This window comes from Thunnus maccoyii, chromosome 22, assembly GCF_910596095.1.
Source record: "Thunnus maccoyii chromosome 22, fThuMac1.1, whole genome shotgun sequence".
Classification (NCBI taxonomy): Eukaryota; Metazoa; Chordata; class Actinopteri; order Scombriformes; family Scombridae; genus Thunnus; species Thunnus maccoyii.
This window is the reverse complement of record NC_056554.1, coordinates 13,190,736-13,208,412: the sequence shown is the minus strand read 5'-3', so window position 1 is coordinate 13,208,412 and position 17,677 is coordinate 13,190,736. Positions and strand designations below refer to the sequence as shown.

General features: G+C 38.0%; 2 protein-coding genes across 5 annotated transcripts; one reads left to right on the top strand and one right to left on the bottom strand.

Annotated features, from left to right (window-relative positions):
- ponzr1 (plac8 onzin related protein 1) lies at positions 1-8,860 on the bottom strand. Of its 4 annotated transcripts, none has more exons than XM_042402127.1 (4): positions 8,660-8,860; positions 5,151-5,264; positions 2,456-2,601; positions 1-620 (listed from the first exon to the last, which is right to left on the bottom strand). In XM_042402127.1, exons 1-4 carry the CDS (start codon positions 8,751-8,753, stop codon positions 489-491), a joined length of 486 nt encoding a protein of 161 aa, XP_042258061.1. In that variant the 5' UTR covers positions 8,754-8,860; the 3' UTR covers positions 1-488. The 4 variants fall into 4 exon arrangements, with proteins under 4 accessions (XP_042258061.1, XP_042258064.1, XP_042258062.1 ...); XM_042402130.1 differs by lacking the exon at positions 8,660-8,860 and adding an exon at positions 8,021-8,045; XM_042402128.1 differs by lacking the exon at positions 8,660-8,860 and adding an exon at positions 6,989-7,100.
- A 4,040-nt stretch (positions 8,861-12,900) lies between these two features.
- On the top strand, positions 12,901-17,476 carry zgc:194312 (uncharacterized protein LOC794943 homolog). The gene is made up of 2 exons (XM_042402447.1): positions 12,901-14,481; positions 16,836-17,476. Exons 1-2 carry the CDS (start codon positions 13,541-13,543, stop codon positions 17,002-17,004), a joined length of 1,110 nt encoding a protein of 369 aa, XP_042258381.1. The 5' UTR covers positions 12,901-13,540; the 3' UTR covers positions 17,005-17,476.
- Positions 17,477-17,677: the final 201 nt, after the last annotated feature.

Genomic DNA, 17,677 nt, shown 5'->3' with positions numbered 1-17,677 from the left:
TTTCTTGTGTCATTACAGAACATCCAAAGATTTATTACATCTTAGACATATCATTTGTCATTGGTCTATCAATATCATGTCATCTGTGTTAAAAATTATTTATCTTTTCACTCATGCTGCAATAGGAGCTTGTTATCTGAAACAGGAATATTTCACTGGCCACAGAGAATCAAAGATACATATACAGACAAGTTCCTTAAATCCAAAGCAACGTTCATCTGAGAGTTGATATAACACATGCACCGATCTAGTCTTTTTTTTTTTTTGTTTTTTTTTTATTTAAATGTTAAAAAATGTTTAGACCACTTGTTTACAACATAAATGTGATGATGTGTAAAAGTATACAGATAGAATTGAATGCTACATTTTTAGTCTACATCTTTGCCCTCCATCTATTACTAGTTACAAAATAAATTCACTTGTATGTTTTCAAGATTAGACCACAGAAAAAAATAACAACTCAGTTATAATTATTTGGTCAACATTTCCTAGACACCGATGACCTGCGTGGTGACCACTGCGGTTGGCTGGTTGCCCCTGACCTTCAGCTCCCGATTCATCTGGCACCACACGCACGGGTAACACCAAGTCAACTGACAGCAGTCTTCACAGCACGAACCCTGCAGGGAGGAGAGGAGGATAAGTGCAAGAAGTGAGTGAGATGAGTGCTGAAAACACTTTCACTTTCAGCATTTTTTAATATTCACTCAATTATTCTGCTCGATTTTGGTCTCAACCACCTGCTGCATCTAAAAAAAACTGTTTGATGAGACTTGTGAGACTTACACAAAACAGAGAAGTTGTGTGAACACCAGCCAAAAGAGATAAAACTCTCCGTACACGTTACACCTGCTTTCCCCGGAGCATTACATCTCAGCTGCCGTGACAACAATGAAGCATATTCAGAGGGTATTTGAATAAATGAACGTTTCCTCCTCCTCCCATTTGGTTTGGCCTTTAAAAATAATCCCAGAGCCCAAGTTGTCCTGTTTAGAACAGGAGAAGCACCAAAAACCTATGTTTGGCATCTAATTAATCAACTGTTGCAGCTCTACATGTTGCATACATTTCACATAAATTTAATAGTCTGACCAAAAAAAGACAAGCAGCCATGTTGGTTTATGTAATAATACTCTTCAGTTCTTCTCTTCTCACTGCAGAATGATAGGGTGCAGATTAAAAGTTGACAAAATAGCCCAATAAATTATAGAGTGGTTGTCAGTAAGAGTCATACTAGAAGGCTGTTCATTGAATTAATCTCCAACTTCATGATATTCTCATTTAATAATGTTATATTCTTCATCTTAGTTTTACAGAAATAAGGATCTGCGTGTACACCTGGGTGATTTATTTATTTAAGTGAGTCTGTTATTTGTATTTTGCACTGAAATCTATAAAGAAACTATGAAAATGAAAACAAAAGGTTTAAACATTTTATGCGTAAGGTGGAATAAGTAAGTAATTTTCTACTTTAATGGATACATTTTCATTTTCTAACTCGCGTTGGAGAGGACAAACAATTTATGTTGATGTTCCATCAGCTGTTATTTGAGAAGGCTTCACAACGCGCCTGTGAAATATTGAAATATTGGGTAAAATTAGATTTGTTTGTTCATGTAAACCAAGACTACTCATTTGTTTTTTTGTTAACTATAACAATGTTTGAATGCTACGAATGCACCAGCTGTCAACAGTGGTCCACGTTATGTGCAGTACACTGTTCCTCATTTGACTAGCATCACCACTAAAACTATTTTTTGCATAGTTTGCTAGCACACAAGTCCAGGAATCAGTATACAATACATGTAGTGATCAGCTTAAATAGAAAGTTTTATGAGCCTCAAACAACTTCATAGATTTTCATTTTATGATGAAACTTTAGGGAATACTCAGGAAAACACTTGCAGCAGTGCACGAGGCACATCATCTCAGAGGAGAAACTTGCAGAAAAGCTGCATCTCACAGCTTCTCTCAAGCATTTAAAATAATGCACTGATTGCTCCAAAATGAACTACAACTACAGCTCCCAATCTGATTTGATTTGATTCAATTCTTGATGAGTTAATTATCAGATCAACATCAATATTGTATAAAGCGCTTGTCAGATTTTATACCTGGAACTTGAATTTCTTCTTACTTCACAGGTAAGCAAAAGATATGTTCGAAAACGTTACATAAAGCGTCGTTAATGTAAATGTCGCCCATTTTTTTGATGTGCTGAAATGTTACTAAAAATGCATTAATCTCATGACACCCCTGGGTGCCGCAGCAGCAGTTCATCTCCCCTCAGCATTCTTGCTTGGCCCAGCTTCAGGCCAAAGTCTCTGCCCCAGGTTCCAGCTCAAACCACTCACCACTAGCCTAGCTCCTTAACAACAAGTTAATAAAAATAAATAAATTTAAAAAATATATATAATGATAATAATAATAATAATTAGAAAAAAGAGAATCTTACAGGGATGCCATATTTCTCTCTAATGGAGGAGCGGAGAAGGCAGGAAACCACACAGCAGACGTCCAGAAGTGGCAGGCAGCAGCACCAGCCATGCTTACTGGCTGTCTCACACTGCATGCAGGGGAAACACCAGAGACCGCAGCAACCTTTAAGGCAGGAGAGACAAAAAAAAAAGAATATACAAACTTTGACTTTATCAAACAAGACATTACATTGAGCTACAGTACCAGTCAAAAGTTTGGACCTTCCCAGTGTTTCCTCTATAATTGTACATGCCCGGTGGGCCACTGGGCCGACGAGAACCCTCTGTACGACACAGTTTGGAAACGTGAGTCAACCTCTGTGTTGTTGCCTAGGAAACTCTTGAAGTGATGCGAGTGCCACTGCTATCAGAGTCCCTTTAAATTACTGCAGAGTGAGAGCGAGAGCGTATGAGATGCAGGTTTGCTAGAGAAAAAGACGGACAAATATATCAACGTTTTTCTCCAAAACTTTGGAGCCAAGAAAAAATACAGATGGGGAGGAAGTAAGACGGCTTATTTTTATGCAATAAATGCACTTTATTAAGTCATCCTCTCCTCGTGACCACTTTGTTTTAAGTTTTGAAATATAAATTGCGCCACCTGACCAAAGCCGACTGCACAAACATGCCATCCCACCTGCCTCGTCTCTTTAGGGTTTTTTTGGTGCGTACCGCCAGGCCTGCAAAAAATTCTAGGGGAAACACTGCTTCCCATTCATTTGAATGAGAAAAGTATGTCCAAACTTTTGATGATTACTGTAAGTTTTCAGATATATCTATCTCACCTGTGGTTTGAGCATCATCTTGCAGCACAACAGTCTTCTGTTGAAATTAACTGGCCACAAAAACCAGAATACAGCAGCAGTGAAACTAACTTCTCCATGTTTGAACTATGAAGTAGAAAGAGGAACTTAACTGATTTCATAAATTCCTTTTAATAAATGTTTACTGGTCATGAGGAGCACTACTCATCCTGTGAAAACAGCTGTGTGTCTTCTGTGGCTCTGGAGAAGCTTCATCAGGTCTGAGAAAATAACTAAGCAGCAAGAGTCTAATAAGAAGCTACTGGTTACTGTATGGAAAATAATCCATAGTAGGGACTAATAGTCAGGATATCTTGGCCTCTGCTGCTTTGATTATTGAGCATTCCTTTTTAAAGGGATAACACTGCTAGTATTCCATATTTTTCTTATTGTCAACAAATCCCATGGAAAGACAACAAATGTTAAACCAGACAGCACTTGTTGATAGGATCACTTGATGGTTTTGGTCTTTTCACAGGATTTGTTGACAATATGACAAATAATGAACGTCACTAGCCTTCTCCTTAAGATCTGCCTCTCGAGAGTCTCTAACTTTATGGAAATGCAATACTACATTTCTGGAGAACGCCTTAAAGTTTGTTAACCTCTCTGCTACTATTTATTCAAAACAAGCCTCATGTAACCAAGGTTACTCACTGGAGCGTGAGTTGAGAGATAACAGGAAATGAGGGGAGAGAGAGAGATAGGAAATAACTGTTACAGGGATAGTCAGTTGGAGTGTCTATAATGTGAATTCCTATAATATTAAATGTTCATCTAATTTTCTGTAGTGGTCCCAGTAATATTTGTTATTAAAGTGTACTGAAGTAGCACATCACATGACATGATTAAGCAACATTTGAGCCAAAAAAAAAGGTTAGAAATGCAGTTGCAAGAACAATATGTTCCACTCATGTCTTGGGATGTTTGATTTGAAACAAACTTACTTAATTTGAATTATCTGTTAACACCACCTGCTCTTTCATCTGCTTCTATCTGTGGATGTCTGTAAACAGACGGTCTCATCCATATGTTTACGTAGGATTAGCACGCTAGGCTAGCACACAAACACCATGAACTCACCTGTAATCTGCCAAGCACGGTGCTGTTAAGCCAGAAACACCGTGCCTACACCTTTTTTTTATACTATCACCTACACACAGCACGGCACGGCTATACTAACAATGCTAACTAATTGCTAGCCAGTACAGGCTTGTAAAATGGATCCATCGTGTTTCTTTGTATCCATGAGTTGGTGCTCCTGTAAATGTCGGAGCCTCCGTGTGAGATGCTTCAGTGAGTAAAAGTGTGTTTTTGAAACTTATTTCAGGGCTCCGCTGTAAACGCCCCCCTGAGGATGTAACTGAAACTGTTCGCACCAATTCATTTTAAAAGAGCAACGGCCAGTAAGGAAACACTGGGCCAGCTGGCCAATGGTATAACTTCATCACTCAGTGAGTCAGTCAGTCAGTGACATCAAGGGTTATAGGGCCACGGCATTTTGAGCCTCATCTTTAAAGCCAACCTGGATGATAAGTTAAAAAATTAAAATTTTGGAGCATTTGCTGATGATCATGTGATATTTTTGAAAGCTTCAGAACAGCTGCTTAATGGACCTTGTGGTGAGATTGTTCTCTCAACAGTTTATCCAGGAAAAGGTTTGGTGGTGGTTGTCTAATCTCAGATCTCAGCATGGAAACCATGACGCTCAGCGCCACTATTTTATATGCACTATGTTCCTCATTGTAGTCATGTAGCTACTGACATTTTAGAACATTTTGGTTTATACAGTGGGTTGAAGAAGTTCTTTGTAGTGATAAATGGCACAAATTGGTGAGCAACTTTAAGAGTGTTTGTTGGGTTGACTTACAGGTGCCCATATCATTGCAGCAATCGCAAAGGCCAGAAGTCCATACCGAAGGGCCGTGGGTGGTGGTGGTGGTCACTGCCACCATCTGAGGTGGCTGCTGGTAGACGGCCATGCCTGGAGAATACAAGACAGAAGTTGAGAAACTGATAAGGAAGACAGGGGACCGCTTTATGCACAGGACGTGCTGGATTATGATCAAGGCTTGTCTATGTTTTGTTGATCCAGGAAGCAAAATTACAGAAAATAATCAACAGATTAATCGATAATGAGAATAATCGGTTGCAAACCTAGTCTACTATAATAGATTAATACCATGGGAGTTTTTACATGGTATCCCTTTAATATCTTTGGATGCATTCGGTTGTTGTGCTTTATGGCAGTTTACATTATTTCTGCAGCAATGTGATGAAGTATCTTTATTTGATATGGTATTTCGTTTATTGATTTACTTAAAAAACACTCTTTCTTCACTGGTTTTTCCATCAGTAATTTTTAAATTGATTTCGCAAGAAAATAATTAGCTATATCTCAGCAAATGTTGATGTTATATTGCAACATGTGATTTAATATATGTTGATGGAGGATTTTATCCACACTGCTCTTCCCTAAGATTTGGTAATGTTCAGGTGTCTGCATATTTTGGCACATATACTGTATTTAGTGAAGTCTTTGACTTTAAATGTGGGCTAACACCACAAATATCACTGTAAGTTACATGGCTAGTAGTCTTACGTTTAACTCAAAACACATTATAAATGCCAATTTTTGATTCACAAAAAAATGTCCAATGCAATAGCGTCATTTTTTTCACTTAAATTACTGTCCTTAATTACAGCTTCCATCATTAATTGTGTTTGAGAGTTTACAAATATGCTAATTAGTTACCAAAATAAACCTAAGGTTAACTTTAACTTTTAGCTAGCTTTGCCAAGTGTAGCAGTAGCTTGAAGATTCAAATACAAATATTCAACAGCTATGTTTTATATAGGCCTATAATTTCTTAACTGACTTATTATGACAATTTAAGCCCTATGGAGTTTCTCAGATAGTTACTTTATCCCATAAAAATCACAAAAATCACCTTGTGCAGCAGCGCTTCAGCTAGTTAGTTGCATACGTTAGCTTAACGGTTCAGCTAACTGTTACCGGCCATTTTATGCTTTAAAATAACACCTTTAAATTGAGCATTTTCCTCATTTTGTTCCCTAACTGACTGCTTAGTTTTAAAATATCCTACTAAAAATTAAGAGCTTTTGCATTATAGCTTCATCAGCTAACGTTCATCTACCATATAGCTTTAGTTTAATAGTTTAGCATCAATGTTTTATGAGTCTGAGGAAAATACTCAAATGTATTAGGTGAAACGCAATTCATTGTCATGGTTATGAAAAGAGGAACCGAAAATCTCAACAACGGAAACTGCTATCTAAATGTAGCGGAAACAAAAAATGAATCAAATGTATCTGTTAGTTAGTTTGTAAAAGGCTCAAATACAACATGTTGCTGCTGTTAATGTTAATGTGGTTATAAAGGTTGGTTGACCACTGTAGGACACGACTCACTGCATTAACTGTTCTCTTTACTTTAAGCTACGAGTATTTCATCAACTGCTATAGCTGCAAAAAAAAAAACAAAAAAAAAAACAACAACAACAAAAGAGCCAGCTAAAGTGAATTCGAGTGAAATAAACCAAAGATATCTGGCTGAAATAATATGATTTATATCTACCATAAGCGGTATTATAGTAGACCACTAACGTTATGGGCTTGAACATCAGCCACTAACTTATAAATACTACAAATGATCCTATTCAGGATAGATAAAGAAACCATTCTTACCTTTTCTCTGGGGTCCGTAAGCTCAGAAAGAACTTTTAAAAAATAAATTAATAAAAACTGAGAGGACAGTGTGGTGTGTGCGGCACGATGTGTGAACTGACTTTCCTTTCTCTGAAAACGCCCACAGTTCAGTAGAAACGCTTCTTTGGCAACGTGCCAGTGAATAGTTAATTTACAATAAGTTAGATTTAAAGCATTCAGGTTTATACTGGCTGATTTCAACCGGTATAAAATGTAACAGTAAAACAAACTATATAGAGAGATGTAAGATTACATGTGAATATATATATATATATATATATATATATATATATATATATATATAAATATATATATATATATATATATATATATATATATATATATATATATATATATATATATATATATATATATATAATAAAAGATAAAAAAACCTCAAATGCATGAACATTAGTGCAGTTGTAATGCACCACAAACTATTCCCTGTGTAAAAATGTTTTTTAAATGTCATTAAGTGCCTCTGGGATTATTATAAGCATACTGGATCAAGGACTGACAGGACTATAAGGCAGAGAGGACGCAACATAAAAACATGAGTAAACAGGAAGTGTTTGGTATTGGTGGTATTGATATGATCATGTTGTATTGCCTTTGAATACTAAATTGTGCTAAACTTTTAGAGTTTTCCTGCATTTATTCTTATTTGTAGTGGCATTTTTTACCCTGTTTATTTAGAGTATAATTAATTATTGGTTAGTTTCTCAGAACAAACAGCCTGAACATGTGCCAAACTTCTCTACAGAAATGAGTAGAGAAGTTTTGCATGCCAAATCAAGATACAAGACAGTACTGAAATTGTGAGTGGAAAATATTTCACTATATGAGTCAGAACAAGTCAGTTAGGCTTCAACACTTCTCTGGTAATGCATCATCACCATAGTCTACCTGGATAGGTGGGTGGAATTCTGCAGTGTTGCTACAAGAACCTGCAAAGCAGGTCACAGTTTTCTCCTGCCACATTGGTGCCACATTATTTCTACATTAACTTTATTTTTGTTCATCCACAAATAGGCGTGTTTGCATACGCTTTCTAATAGAAGGACAAATGAATGCACCACTCTGAGTAATGTCACACTATAGCGACCCTGTGAGGCTTTGATGATCATTACACATCAGAAAATTAAAAAAAAAAAAAAAAAAAAAAAAAAAACTGTTGGATGGATGAAAATTTTGAGATAGACTGCTGCTCTTAAGTGGGGTAAAATTATAGTTTAGCCTGATGGTAGCGTCAGATGAAAGGACGGGACATGGATGCATTACTAAACGGGGGTCTTAAGGGCCAGAGGAGCCGCTGAGCCACCCACACAGGTGATTTTAATGATATCACCTGATTAGGACAGTGTAGGTGTATACAGACTGTGACATTGACATCTCCTTGACAACCTGTGCAAAAGATCTAATCAGCCAGAATAAGTGAAAACACCTGTGTGGGTGCAGTGGTTTGGATATTTCCTTTTGGGGAGTCAAAGTGATCGGTGGAAAGTCCTAACAAATCTTCATTTTGAACATGTCAGAACAAACATCATGACATCTCAAGGCGGGGGGTCCCAACCACAAGGCCTCAGGACATTTGATACTGGCAAAAAAGCTAAATAGTAATAATTATATTTTATCATAGGCAGTAAATACCTTGAACCTGGTGCAGTCTGTCATGCCTCTCTCCTTCTCTCTCTCTTGTGCATGTTCTCTGTCTGCACCTCATCACAGGTTGACAGCAACTCATTTCACCTCCCAGAGAGGACACATCTTGGGCTACTACATGATTACTTCCTCAATCTGTATGACATGTCTAGTTTGTGCTATTGGCATCTATAGACCTTTTTCACAGAGGGCATTTTGGCACTTTTCAAAGGAGGAAACACTCAGGTGCATTTGATAACATTAATGATGGCTGGATCCCATTTAGTTTTTGCATGTGGGTTCACCGGTAGGTCATTGCTTGTGGACACTTTAATGGAACTGAGCCATTGTTAATTATTTAAGTTCCACCAGTGCTTTTCAGCTTGAAATTACAAGTGACTCAGTTTTCTGTCCAGGTCCCATTTGCACCAGAGTCTGTGAACATTCATCCTCTTTCACTGAAGTAACCCAAAGAGCAGCAACATAGCCTCAAATTTGTCTTAAAACAACAGTCAGGTGCCCATATGAACACTGAAAGAGGTTTTCCTCGCTGTACTCATTCCTCCTGTTCATACTAGCTATTAAAAGATCCCCTTCAAATGTGCTTTCAATGTAAGCAATGGGGGCCAAAATCCACAGTGTCTACACAGTCATTTTGAGCCAAAATGCATTTAAAAGTTTATCTGAAGCTTCTATGAGGCTTCAGCAGTCTGAGTTAGTCATGTCAAGTGGATATCTGCCACATTTACAGTTTGTTTTAGCATCAAATTCCTTCTTTCTGTTTTCTCAGACAGTGTTTCACTGTTGAGCTGCAGTGGAAGTATAGTAACAAAAAGAGGAACCCTGGCACTAAACAGACTGTAACACTGATAGATATCTGCTTGATTTGACTAATTTGGATGGCTGAAGCTTCATATTAGCTTCAGATAAACATTTAAATCCATTTTTGTACAGAAGGAAGCTCCTGGATTTTGTCCCCATTGTAAATGCATTATGAGGGGATCTTCTAATGGCCAGTATGAACAGGAAGAATGATTATGACAAGAAAAACATGTGTCAATGTTTATTTTGGCACCTGACTGTTGTTTTTTCTCTTTATTTTTATTGCTTTTCCATTACAGAAAGATCACATACACACAAAAACACAAGAAAAAGAACAAACCAACAAACAACAAATTCCTGTGACATGTTCAGTACTTCATTCTCTTATCTTGTCATTGACATGTAAACATCGTCCATCTCTCCCATTTCTCTTGATATCATTCCTCTTGGGCTCTTATCGTATGAGTTCACATTTTCATATCATATATTTCACTCACAATTTTCATCTAGTGTCGGTGGTTTCATCTCTTTGTAATAGCTTCTTACAAGCTGCCAACAAAACCTTCAGCAAATATCCATTTTCTCTTAACACAATATCTCCCGTCATATTACCAAAGTACACTACTATATATGATCTATATCATAACCCAGAATTTTTATAATAGCTGTATGAACAATTTCCCAAAACTGCACAGTTTCAGGACAAAGCCAAAATACATGAGAATGACCTACATTTATTTGTAGACTGTTGTGTTCTCCAAACATGCAACCAATCATCTTCTTTAATATTCAAATCTAGTTCCTTTTTCAGCTTTACATATAGTGCTGTGTTTCCTCTTCTCTCCATTAGGGGCTGATATAGTGTCGATATTATTCTGTATTTCTTTGAATTGCAAACTCCAGTAATGGTTCTAATTACTCCATTTTCATCTATCTTTAAATTGTGCTTTATTTCTCTGTCATAAAAGTTCCTTAATTGCAGATATCCAAAGAAGTCCTGTTTATTTAATGTATAGTTCTGTTTTAGCTCCTGGAAACTCATGACAGTCTCATCTTTTATTACTGTGCATAATGCTGTTATATCATTTGGAATCCATTGTTTGAACCTCTGATCCAGAGTGCCTGAGATAAAAATGTCTGTCATAGGTATCAAAGTAGTCCGACTCTTTCTCTAATCTATATTTTCATACTAGATTAAACCACAATTTTAATGTAAATCGAGTGACACTATCTACCTGTTCAAGTAAATCCTTTGCTGCCTCTCTGTCTCCAATGAGGCTTTGAATTTACCTTCCTTGTACTATCAGAGCAAATAGTAAATTACTGGTCTAATTTGTGCTGCATGGAAATATTCCCCGAGGTTTGGCACTGCTCTGTAACATTTCAAATTTGACTCTTTGCCTTTGACCATTTCATATAAACCTTGAAATAACTTTATCCCAGGCTCGAATTGTTTCTCAGGTATCTCGATTGGTAATGACTGAAATATGTAGAGGAGTCATGGAGGTATATTCATTTTTATAGCATCTTTAATTGCTCTAATTGGTTAATTAATGTAGGGATGCATGTGTTCGGGTCCTCTAAATAACAGATCACATCGTCAGCAAAGATCCCAATGATATGTTCATCATTCCCAACCTTTATCCATTTAAGGTCTTTAGTCTGCCTGATTACTTGTGCTAAAGGTTCTGGGTTATTTCAGGGCCTGGTGGACCACTCTAAGATTATATTATCAGTCAGACTGGCCATTTACAGTACTTTTATCCTTGCAGTTGGTTTTTAGTAAAGTGTTTTAATATATTGGATGGCCTTGCCATTTAGTCCAAATTTCTCAAGTACCTGATACACAAATATCCAGTTGACACTGTCAAATGCCTTTTCTGCATGAAGACTTAAAGCTGCATTGATCTTTTTGTGTTTAACATGGTCGATGATTTGTAGGGTTATCCTTGTATTATCTTGTGTTTGGTGTCCCTTAATACAGCCTGTCTGATCTACGATGTCATTCATAAAGTGTTCATATCTTTTTGCAATAATCAAGGTATACATCTTATAATCTATGTTCAGTATTGATATGCATCTATAACCCAAGTAGGTCTCACTGTTCCTTCCCATAGGAATTATTGATATTATAGCTTCCTGGTGGGAGTTCATTGTGTTCAAGTGTATAATTAAATGAAGACTCAAGTAGTGGTATAAGTTGTTCACTGAATGTTTTATACCACTCAGATGGTAGTCCATCGCTGCCAGGGGACTTAAGTGGTTTTAGTCTACTTATTGTTTTCTCTACTTCTGATTTTGTAACAGGTGAAGTCAGAAGGTCATTCTGATCTTTCTCAGGTGCTGGTAAGTCCAATGCCTTTAGAAAAGCTTTCATTTGGTCAATATCAGCAGACAGAGGCTGGCTATACAAATTTTCATAATAGTTCCTGAAGATAGTTTGAATCTCTTTGGGTTTATAAGATAGTTTATAATCTGATTTGTGAGTGTATTGTTTCTCTCATCAATTGTCCTATCCGCCTGTTGTTTTCAGTCTTTTTGCTAGTAATCTAGTTGCTGTGGGCTCCACCTCATAGTAGGATTGTTTTAGAAATCATATTTTCTTTTCTATCTCTGTGGTTAATAATCTGTCAATACTATCCCTAATTTCTTTAACTTTTGGTAGTAATGTGTGAGTCTGCTGTATTCATATGTTGCTCAGTTTCAAGCAGTTTTTCCTTTTCCTTCTTATAAGCTTCTTATTTAGCTTTTTTGATAGATGCCGTCTTAGTAATAAGCTTCCCTCCCATGACTGCTTTAAGAACATCCCACAAAACTCCCCATTATCATTTTCATCTGTCTTTTCTTATCTCTTCAACCACCGATCCAACGTTTATTCATAAAAATATAGTCAGTTCTGGCATAACTTTTATTAGGAGCTGAGTAATGTGTGTAATCCTTTTTAGAGGGATGCAGTTCTCTCCAAAAAGTTTTTCACTGTTAAGTGGGGCATAAACATTAACCAATGTCACTTTTTTATTTTCCCAGTGTTCCTTTCACAATAATTTATCTTCCCTCCTTATCACTTAATCAAGATTGGTGGTTAGTCTGCGTCCGTTGGGAAAAGGGAGGATGTGTTATGTTTATGGTTTCAGAGATCAAGTGGGTTTTGTTTTCCATCTCACGTTACATTAATGGTGTTGTTTTATTTTTACATGTTTATGTTCATTTTATGTCTTTTTTCACATGAAGCACTTGGTGCGTGTAATTTCTTATGTTGTAAAGCACTTTGAGCTGCAATGCTTGTATGAAAGGTGCTATACAAATAAATTCATTGTTATTATGATCACAGATTTCTTTAGTACATTCAAATTTCAATAAGTTAGGTTAAGTATGGTCACACCTCTTCCACAGTCATGGCAGAATGAACTGTAGAAGGTATTTGCATAACCAAACTTCTTAACCGTCTCATTTTCCTGCCTACATAAATGTGTTTCCTGTAAACATATAATCTCATCACATTCAACGACAGTATCTTCATATTATACTCCTTCATTTGCATTTATGGAGTCTGGGCGTTGTTTTAAGACAAACTTGAAAGAAATTGTGATCCTTTAACTGAACTCTGACTCCACAAATGAGTCCTGCCAGCTGTTTGCTATTCCTGCAAACAACACAGGGTGGCAGCAACATGTAATTATGACACGCATGTTAAACAAAATGTGTCTGTGTAAAAATACATTTTACAACTCAATTTAAAGAAAAATCAATCACTTCTTTGTTTTAAAGACAAAAAAGATCACAATTAATCATTTACTTGATTGATTGCAATCATTATTCACTGAAAAAAGTCACTGTCATTCAAGTGTCTTGAGCAGGACTGTACTGTAGTGTGTATATGTGTGAGTGAAAGAGAAAGAGAGAGAGAAAGAGAGAGAGAGAGAGGTGAGAAGTGAGCTGGTGATCGCGTTGAGTCAGTCTTCAGTGGGACAGCAGTGAGAGAGGACCATGCGGCGGACAAACTTTCTCTCCCATCAGCACCACTTCCATCATCACTGTCCTGTAAATCCTACCAAACCCAGCTGAGGAATGATGTCAGCGAACAACAGCACGACCTTTCCACAGGACCACAATGACTACCCCTGCGTGCGCTTTTACGTCTCCACCGTGTCCTTCTCGGTGTTGCTTTTCTTCAACCTCATCATTAACTGGACCATAATTCGCGAGGAGCAGCTCCGCACTCATGCCCGCTTCGTGCTGGTTTTCCACCTGCTGGTCTCCGCCCTGGTTCACATGGGCATGAGCAGCGTCTTCTACTACCAGATCCACCTGCGCGCGGAGCTGGATCGTCCCGCCTGCATGGCCATGCTCACCATTTTGATCAGCAGCGGCTCCAACATCCTCCTGACGCTCACGGTGATGGCTTTGGACCGCTATTGCGCCGTTTGCCACCCCATGCGCTACAGCTCTTTAAGCAACAAGGGACACTGGCCCTGGCTGCTGGGTGTGCTCACCTGGGTCGTGGCCTTGATCATCCCCTTCAGTCTGCTGCTCCGCCCGGACGCCGACTATGATGGGAAGTGCACCCGGGAGAAGCTGAAGAAAGGCGACGTGCAGAAAGTGTTATTCATCGCTGTGTGCACGCTGCTCATACTGTACAGCTATGTGAGGATACTTATGGAGGGACGGCGTTTAGGGGTGCTCAATCGGCGCAACCGTGCCGGTTGCAGGACCATCACCCTGCACGGCTCACAACTGGCTGTTTACATCCTCCCCAACTTTGTGAACTTCTTCCTAAAAAAGCTGTACCCAAAGAACTCCATTGAGCCGGAGACCAAAGAACTGTTAGCCGTGGTTATATTTGCTTTCTTCAGCTTGGCGCAGTGCGTCGCGCCGGTTGTTTACGGGCTGCGTAAAGAGGAACTTCTGGAGCAGTTGAGTCACAGGTTCCCCTATTGTTCCCGATACTTGAAGCGTGTGCTCGGCTGGACTGTGCGTGCCAACTGGCCCCACATCGAACACATATCACGGTATGTCCCAATGGATTTACATTTATCTCTACTTAAACTACAGAAGTCAAAGTACTACTTTCTGATAGGGAGCCCTTTCTTTGTAGCAATATATTATTTTATGAATGGTTGATAAATTATTTACTAATTATTGATCAGATAGGATAAAGAGCAACTTTTGGGTTGCCAGCGTGTGAAAATTCTCTCCTTCTGGAAAATCATTAACAGTCATTAACGAAAGGTCATGATTTTCCTACTTTCTATTATGTCATCAAGTCTGTTATGAACGCTCTAAGTCAGAGCTTTTCAAAGTGTGAGACTGTGGGTCTCCACTCAGACAAAGCTTGGATCAATTCCTGGATGCTTATAGGATCATTATTATGTTATTTGATCCCATAGACACTCAACAATTGAACCAAGAAAGCCTAATAATGCTGTTTGACATAAGACTACAACAAATACATAAAAAGGTCTGTCTGAAGGCTTTTATTAGTTTCTGACTCTGGGAAAGTGGCAAAAACAGTAAAATACCCCCAAAACTACTGTATCTCTGAACTAACTCTTTAACCAAATTACACAAATTTAGGCTATTCTACGTGATTTTTTGATAACTAATGTAATGTTTTCACTTTTATTCACTAAGCCTCCCCTGAAACTGTTTGGAGCCCCCCTGGGGAGACCCGCCTCCCACGCTGAAAACCTCCCTATCAGTCATTCACACAGGGCTATAAACATCAGTTCTGCAGTCACACACAGTCATTAATAAAGGGTCTTGACCTTTGAACAGGCCATTAGCAAAAGTTAGTAAGTGATCTGGAATTAGAAATATATGATTGAAGTCATTAATAAAGAGTTTTTACAGTAACTGATCATGTTATAAACATTAATAAACAGTCAATAAAATAATTGCAGAAGGTCAGAGCTAAAAAGAGTCCTGCTAGAGGAGGATCAACAACAGCCAGAGATGTTTCGAAACCTGACAGCTCTCATTATTGGCTTATAACTGAACTATAAAGCATTATAAACAATTTATTAACCATTAACAAAGCCATTAGTTAAAATGGTGCCAAAATTTGATGTGAGAACCACTGAATTTCAAAAACATATGCAGATTTATATGTGTTCACTTGCATATGGGAAAAAATGACTGATGGGAGGGAAAATTTAACTAAACACTGAATTAAACATCGTCACATGAAGTCACATGATGTGAGAAAACTGTGTGGAATAAGTGTTCATCCAAAATAAACATGTGGTTTTACATGTTCAATGTGTAGGGTTTCATATGTGACTTTATTATTTCGTAAGGGAAACTGAGCAATAAGCCACACAGATAGATTATATCAGCAGTGTAGGTAGGAATTTTGGGCCCACTGTTCTTTATTTGCTGCCTGCTAAACCTACATATCTGTCCATCCATAACTCAAACACATATTAGTGTTTTGGTGTTATGCTAATCGCATTAATGGTTTTTCATAAGCACGTCATGATGCGTCATGAGAGAACAACATTAGACCAGACTAGAAACCCAATAACATGTTGTGGCATGTTCCAGAGAAAGTGTTATTTATTCATTTGTTTTATTCATTTAAACCAAACCACATTTTAAAACCAAGTCAAGCAGGAGACATTTTGGTTTGAACAGTTTAGCATTAGAGCTGAAGAAAAGATTTTAGAGATACAGATGTCATGATGCAATCCCACAAACCTAAACCCTCAGAGATATTGACCAGACACAAAAAGGAAAGTCTCAAATTTGTCTTAATTCTTCCCCAACATGAAGGTCTAAATGTTTTCAAATCCTTCTTCACACTGAGCTGAATCCTTTCATTATTTTTGTTGGCTTAAAAGTCATCAAATTTAAATATACTGGGTATAAAAGGTCATCCAATTAGATCTGAGAACTGGACTACAAACAGTTGTCATATGCACTTGAAGCCACTCATCACAAGAGCATTGACATAAGCTTGATTGACATGTTCTTACTAGAAATAATAAGCATTTGATGAGCAGGAACATCACTGTGATCTTGCAGGAGTTACTGTTAATTGGGGGAAAGCGTTGAGCGCAACTGTTCAATGAGAAAGACGAGCAGATTCTGTGAAGAAGCGTGATCACTAATAGCACTATGGTGGCTTTGATTTGCGTAAGGTTCAATATTACTATGACTGGTACTACTGTTACTGAATGAGTAATTAAAATGGACGTGACTTGAAGATCAAACCACAGCTCAAAGGCAAACACTTCCCTTTTAAGTGTTTTGGAAACTTGAGCGTGTTAGGACGTTTCGCCACGTGAAACCACAAAGCGGGCATGAGTTCATCACTTAACACAGAGTTATTTCAGGTTCTTTTTACTCTTTTTTCCCCCCTCAGGGAGCGAACACTGACAGCTCAGACCATCATCTCCTTAGAGACTCCGCAAGTCCCAGAGGAGGAGGAGGAGGAGGAGGAGGAGGAGAGGGAAGAGGAAACTGGGCCAGTTCTAGTCAGGAGTTCCTCACATGACCTGCACTCATGTCAAGGCGAAAAGGACAATGCCTGATGGGGAAAAAGCAAGTCAGCAGAAGGATCCCGATCACCACAGGAACATATTTGGATGTGTTGCTGGTGTTCTCGACTAAAAGGAACCACCTTGGACATAAATAATGGTCTGACGAATCACCCTGAGCACATTTAGACCTGCATGTACAGCATCAAGGGACAGCAGCATATTTATATTTTGCTCTATTTTTGACCTTTTTTTTTAAAATAAGGGAAGTACACATGTTGTGGCCAACAGCAGAAGACAATGTGGTTTCAAGAAAAATGGGCAGTTCCTTCCCTCGAAAATGGACATTTTCCTGGCTGGTCCAGGAACCAAAAAAACTTCTGACCTGAAGGCTACAAACAGTCCTGCCCCGTTCTGGATGAAAACGTCCGGGACTGAGGATATACTAAAGCTTATCGATAGTCTAGTGAATGCTGTTTTTATTAACTGTGAACTTTGTGAATATTAAAATCAGGAGTATAAATGATCTTGATTCACGTGAATACTTTCAGCACCTTGAAATCATGTACACGTCTGCAATACATCAGTGGGAGGCTAATTGCGGACTGTGGGCCAAACCCGGCCCTCCAGAAAACATATTTCACCTGCTGATGAAAGCTCAAGTTTTGTACTTTTGTAGTTTATATTAAACTTTTACGTTTTTTTCCCCACAAATCTACTGTACAGA

Bases quoted from the DNA above. Each gene is read 5' to 3' on its own strand.
- zgc:194312 (XM_042402447.1), top strand. From the start codon at position 13,541: ATGATGTCAGCGAACAACAGCACGACCTTTCCACAGGACCACAATGAC. The intron at 14,482-16,835 runs GTATGTCCCAAT...TTCCCCCCTCAG, and splicing joins CACATCGAACACATATCACG to GGAGCGAACACTGACAGCTC.
- ponzr1 (XM_042402127.1), bottom strand. From the start codon at position 8,753: ATGAGTTGCTGTCAACCTGTGATGAGGTGCAGACAGAGAACATGCACA. The intron at 5,265-8,659 runs GTATTTACTGCC...TGTATTCTCCAG, and splicing joins CAGACTGCACCAGGTTCAAG to GCATGGCCGTCTACCAGCAG. The intron at 621-2,455 runs GTAAGATTCTCT...TCCTCCCTGCAG, and splicing joins GAGAGAAATATGGCATCCCT to GGTTCGTGCTGTGAAGACTG.